This window comes from Morone saxatilis, unplaced genomic scaffold, assembly GCF_004916995.1.
Source record: "Morone saxatilis isolate NCDOM2014 unplaced genomic scaffold, NCSU_SB_2.0 Contig3, whole genome shotgun sequence".
Lineage (NCBI taxonomy): Eukaryota > Metazoa > Chordata > Actinopteri > Moronidae > Morone > Morone saxatilis.
Genome location: NW_023339873.1, coordinates 7001441 through 7007483, shown reverse-complemented (window position 1 = coordinate 7007483; position 6043 = coordinate 7001441). Strand labels below are relative to the sequence as shown.

General features: G+C 37.5%; 1 protein-coding gene across 2 annotated transcripts in view; it reads left to right on the top strand.

The window, feature by feature from the left end:
• Positions 1-5766, top strand: part of LOC118337464 (synaptosomal-associated protein 23-like) — an 18767-nt gene extending 13001 nt beyond the window's left edge. The window contains exon 8 of one of the 2 annotated variants that reach the window (XM_035674514.1): positions 723-5766. In XM_035674514.1, the coding sequence (XP_035530407.1) occupies positions 723-785 (63 nt within the window). In that variant the 3' untranslated portion in view covers positions 786-5766. The remainder of the gene's footprint in view (positions 1-722) is intronic. The other variant, XM_035674515.1, reaches the window with a different exon arrangement.
• Positions 5767-6043: the final 277 nt, after the last annotated feature.

Genomic DNA, 6043 nt, shown 5'->3' with positions numbered 1-6043 from the left:
GCGTTGTCGTGTAAAGCCGGCCTGGGATGAAATTGAATTGTTTCATGCTGCACCTGAACTTGCTGATTCCCTCTAAAACTGGTACAACGCGCTGTTCCACTGACTGCGGTGACTCGTAAGGGAGAAGAAGACTGCCAGTTTTCAAAGATGGATGTAAACGATGTTGGATTGAAAACATTTTTAACAATCTGCTTTGCAAAAGTTTTATGAGGAAGGAAATTCATTCAGCATGTTTTTTGTTGGGCCTCAAGGATACACACTTTGCATTCTGGTGAGAGAGAGAATGAATGAAATCATAACTTTTGTCAATTTCCAAGAAAACACCACAGGGCAACTTTTTAAAGAATTACTTGCTTACCCTGTGAAGGTTTCCTGAAAACCAAAACAATGATAAATCAATTTCCTTCCTTTTTATAAGATATTTGCAAAGCAGATTTTTCTTTCTTTGCATTGTTTACATTCATGTTTACTTAGTATCGACCTTCCCTGCCTTTGTTGGAGCACTGCTGCACATTACGTCACCCCGTGCACGTGTATCCTCGTCCACAAGACAAAACAGACAAACTTATTTAAAATGCTGCCCCATAGCACCAGAGGTCAAAAACTCCACAGGAAATGTTTTTAAAGTGCATTTGAAGTCAGTGAAGCGCTAAATGAAAAGGAAAAAGGGGTGAATGTTTGTGTACCAACCCTTTTTCACCTGCTCCTGTTCTGTCTTTCAGGCGGACATGAATAAAGTTCGTATCGATGAAGCCAACCAGAGAGCCAACAAGCTCATCAAGTAGACAAGGAACCCCGCTTCCGCCAGTTTTATCCATCAACCTTGAGCCTCTGTCGCTGCACCCATACACACACACACACACACACACTGCCTTGTTGTGCACATGCGCAAACACACACTCTTAGACATAAAAAAAATTCAGTCTGGAAGAATATTTTTGCCAGCAGTGTGCCTGCCTTTACTGCACCAAGATGTAAGTTGAATACACAAACATTTATACATTTTATCAATTGACTACCAATATAGCCTTTGACATATGTATTTCATAGTCATGCTGGACTTTGAGAAGCAGGCTGGGCATCAGAAACTGCATGCAGATGTGACTGACTGCCTATATCTGCTGTTTGATACCAAATGTGCACAAGACCTGTTGTATCATATCTCATTCACAGGAAGGAAAGCGGCACAGGTCAGCTGCTTTTCTTTCTTATTTTTTCCTCTTTTCTGCCTTTCTCTTAAAGTCAGGAACTATGAACTTTCTCTCTTTGTCTGTGTGCGTCTCTGGTTTGTATGGATGAGGTCACAGATCCAGACTCATTAACTATCCTTTAGTGATATACAGCACAGCGTTAACTTATGTATCACCTCCTGATGGTCCTGTCTCCATACAGCTACATCTAGTTGAATCAAAAAAACATTGATTTTAGTCTGAAAATGTATCTTCCTCAAATTCTTATTGGTTCAATGTGTAATTAAGTTTATTGTATCATGTATTATTTTGAGATGACATGCTTATTTAATTATTCTTTATCAAGCAGAAATGACCTGTGAATAAAGTTGTGTTTTTTAACACTTTGTTCTCATGTCATTTGTGCCGTTTGAGATGTAAAAGCTATTTCAAAAAATATCAAATGTTGTGCTTTGGGGGTGAGTCATGGCAAATTCTTTCATGCTGGCTTTCAAAGCACCTACCCCTGAATGATAGCAATTTAAAGTTTTCGTTTTCTGACTACTGAGAAGTCAAGGTTGTTTGTAACATTTTGCGAAAAAGAATTGTGAGTCGGTGACCTGGTGTTAGAAATTTTAATATATATAGCAATCACTTGTCCTTCAAATGTGAAGGAGGGTCAGTACACATCATAAGTAACGTTCATCATTAGCTCCTCCAAGGCATCTAGTTTAGTTTATAATAACACTGAATATGAGAAACACAAGAGTGAATGGGTGAATAAAAGTTGATTTGTCATCAGTGGATCAACTGCTGTACTTCATATTTAGCGTCTCTCTAGGTTTTTCCACTCTGAGCGCAGTGTTGATGTACATACTGAAACATACTATAGCTATAGTCATTCTGTTAATCTAATTGCATTCTTCTTTCCTCCTGGTTAATAGAGATTTATAGCACCCGAGAGGAGATTTAACAGCCTATGCAGGGTTCCTACACAAGTCTGGTTATGTGCGGAAAATTAATTTCCTCAAGTTTGATAATTGCAGTCTGTATGAAAACAAATGTTCAGTCCTGAAACAGACGGCTGTACATTGTTTAATCTACTATCATTTCTCATATTAGCTCACTGGGTCACTGTCGTTATGGCATATGCAGGGATTTTGTCATAATGAAAATGACTGAGAATCTTACAAATTAAAGCTATCAGTCAGGAAAATGTTTTAATTTAGGAATGGGAGAATGTGCAGGACCCGGTTATTGCCTTTTTATAGATGCTCTATGGTTGTGTTCTAACAGCCAGTGTATCACAAACAGCTCCTCTTGCATCTGTTCTGTAAATAGCCAGTTTTCACAGCAGGGCTACAGTAAAATGATAATATCTGATCATGGAAAGCATAATTTGTTTTGTCGAAGCCGTAGCCAGGCTGAGAAATTACTGCTGGCAGCAAGATGCAAAAGTGTACATGTAAATGAATGATGTTTAAGGGGTAAACATAGAAGCAGAATAAGTTGTGGCGGGCTGTTAAGGCCTCGCTGTGGGAAATTGATAAAGTGATACAGTATGCTGAAAGTATCTCTCATATGCATCTTCTGGCTTGTTTGTTTTGGGAAAAAAATGATAATTTGTATTCTCTGCTGCAGGCATACACCTATTGAGTTTGTAAAGATTGAAATGAACTGTTATTCAGGGCTTTGTATTGCTATAAGTGATCACCCTCAGCCTGTTACTTGTCAGCTGAGATCTAATTAGTCTAGCCTAAGGCCGCCTCGCTGTCTTGAGGCTGTTTATTCATTGTTGTACCAACAGCCACTGGAATGTAAATCCAACCGTTTTGTCTATTTTGAATATGTTCATATGCAGGTCGTCTTATCTGAAATTAGCTTGGTTAACGGATGACTGTACAACAAAGTAAAAATGCCTTTTGTTTTCATGGCTGCCTCTGTTAAATATTTGTACTCAATAAATCTATTTTGAAATTCATTGTATTGCACCTTTTTAATGTATTAACAATTATAATAAAATCAGTATTCATTCAAAATAGGCAACCGTGGTCATGAATTTCAAAGTTTAGCTTGAGGTCAATAAATCAGCCCAAACTGTATTGTTTCAGGAGTTTATTTTAAAGTTTATTCTCTCAAAATGTATTTGATATTTATTGTCAACATTTTTGGATATTTTACATAGCTAGAGAGTACAAAATGCAGATTAAAAACCACTGAACAGAAAAGGCAGGTAGGAAGGAGTGGAGGAATAAACAAAGTGGATGGAGGTGACAGAGTAGAAGTGTCAGAATCTGAGTTACTGTAGATAGAGTGACCCATAAAAACAAGACTGGATACATGTGATGCAAGTTTCCCAAACCATTGCGAGCTTTATAACAGAGAAATGTGACTACTGGCACTAGTAGCACAGACGTGATGTTCTTCTGGTCGTTTCTTGTTTTGGACGGCCTCGAGAAGATCATATATTTAAGAACTACTTTGTTCCTTTGTAAGTAATCTAGACAGAGATCATCATGATGCTACCACATTTCCTCCTGAGCTGAACAGTCATGTTTATCTTTCTACACCTGACTTCCATTGTTTCAATGAGGTCACTTGAGTTGGGTCGTAGTTCAGGGACAGAGCCCACAGTACAAGGCAAGACGGCAGTGGGAGAGTGTATGTGTGAGCCACCATCCATCCTGGTGACAAATTAACATCTACAAACGCTGTTCCATATATTGTACATACTCTATATTCCTTGTATGCATATATAGATTACAATTTCTTATTCTATAATGGCTTTATTGTTAAATGTACCAAATTTTGCACTTCCTTCCTTTCTCCCCTTACATTCATATTAAAGACACATTCTCTCAGCTCCATACTGGTACTGTATGATCCTCTCCTTAGATCAAGAGCATGCCTGGTCCTGTTGTGTGGTTTGGAAAAGCAGTCAAGATTCATCTGACCCAGCTTGTCCTAGACTTTGGCTGGTACCGTAAAAACCTTTTGAATAATAGTCCGGGCGCCTTTTCTGCTTTTACGAGAGCACCTGGTTTAAACTCTAGTTGGCTGTAATTTGACACTCATACAATAAATTTGAGTTTGTGAGACCAGAGGGGTGTTTCATAAATGCAGATTACCAGTTAAACCATGCTTATTTCAGCAAGTCGGGCCTATTTTTACATGAAGGAGGTTTAAATAAGACCTGAAACAGGCTTTTTTTTTTAAAGTTTCTGTGTTTAAGGAGCTGCACTTAAAAATGTATCTTTTCCAGCCTTCATTCCAGTCAACATATGTCTTTTAAATGCACTGCAATTTACAATAACAAAAAACAACTCTGACCCGATGACTGTTGCTTCATAGTAAGCAGCATTTTCACCATTTGTTCTCTCTTTAATTGCATTTTTAAAATAATGAAGAACTAGGCATCCAGAAACCACTGGCAGGCAGCCAATTTCAAGGTATTTAAATTGTGTTTTCACCATGTGGGGGCTGTTATTTCACTAAGTGGCAAAGTAATACTGACACAGAAGTTTAGGTTCTAAAAATGCTAATTATCTTCTTGTCATTGCCGTGCTTTAAAATAAATTACTAAGCTGGGGTCTTAATGTACATTTCAAAGTTGCTTAATGGCATCTTGTATTTTATATATCTACTTATTATTTTTTAGTCTCACTGTTGACCCACCGCATTCAGCCAGAAGTTGTCTCTATTTTGTTTATGGCAGTGGTTTTGTCCATTTTCTTTATTCTGAATTAACGTTATCAGTGCTTCACGTCTCGGGTCCAAACTTGACTTTAGGAAATTGATTAATCCTGGTTCAGTTTGTTAGGCTAATTTCAAGTTGAGGCTTTTCACAATAAGACTGACTTTTCTGAGCCACCTTTATGAAACACCCTTCATATATATGATAACAGAATATATTTTCACGTGTGTCTCTACAAGCCAAAGTTGAAGACAAATAAGGCAGGTCAAGTTGGTCTTGATTGAAGGTTCAAGAATATCACAATAGCACCATATCAAACTAACGTAAAACATACTTCATGCATCTGTAGATATATAAACTGTATATGTATATATGTTAATGATTAGATATGAAATTTAGGGTTCAATACACAAGTGTTGAATATATTTCAAGTTCACAGAAATAACTACTGCCACAGTTCAGTTGAGAATACAGAATGAGTGGTTCAATATTCAAAACTGACTGATTGTGGTGTCTCATGACAATGCTCAGATGTCATCAGTTAAAATCTCAACAGTCAAACCCTTCACAGTGCATAGCGCATTTATTTTTGCATGCCTGCAATTAACACTTAGTGTGTGTGTGCACTGTACAGCACTGCACTACGGTATGCTGATCACCAAGTCTTAACACCGCATTTACAAAGCTTCACTCTGTTCTGGTTCTATAGGTAGCGTTTAGCGCTCCAAATTCAAACAGCACAGTATTACAGTTCACAACCATTATATAAGGCAGATTAATAAAAGTACTCTTCAGTACTCTTGAGTCACCCTATGTTCATTACAGGCCTTCGTATCGTACATAGCTATGTCGTAGCATGCCATACCAAAGCCAAAATTGCAGCAAAAGTAACACAAAAAAAAAGTTTAACAAACATTCTTTGGTTGAGTGTGAAAGAAGCATTCCTGTGCTTTAATTTAATGCTTTAAATTTGGCATTTTGTTGAAAAGAACACAAAAAGTGGACCTTTTGCAATGATACACTGGCTTAAATACAGGCAAAAGAGTGATGGCTTTAACCTAAACTACAATATTTAATCCTCGCAAAATAATATAAAAAAATCTAGTGATAAAAAGCTCGCTCTGACCGATTGTACACAAATACTACTTTCTCTTACCAGGTTGCCTAGGCAACCCTCCCT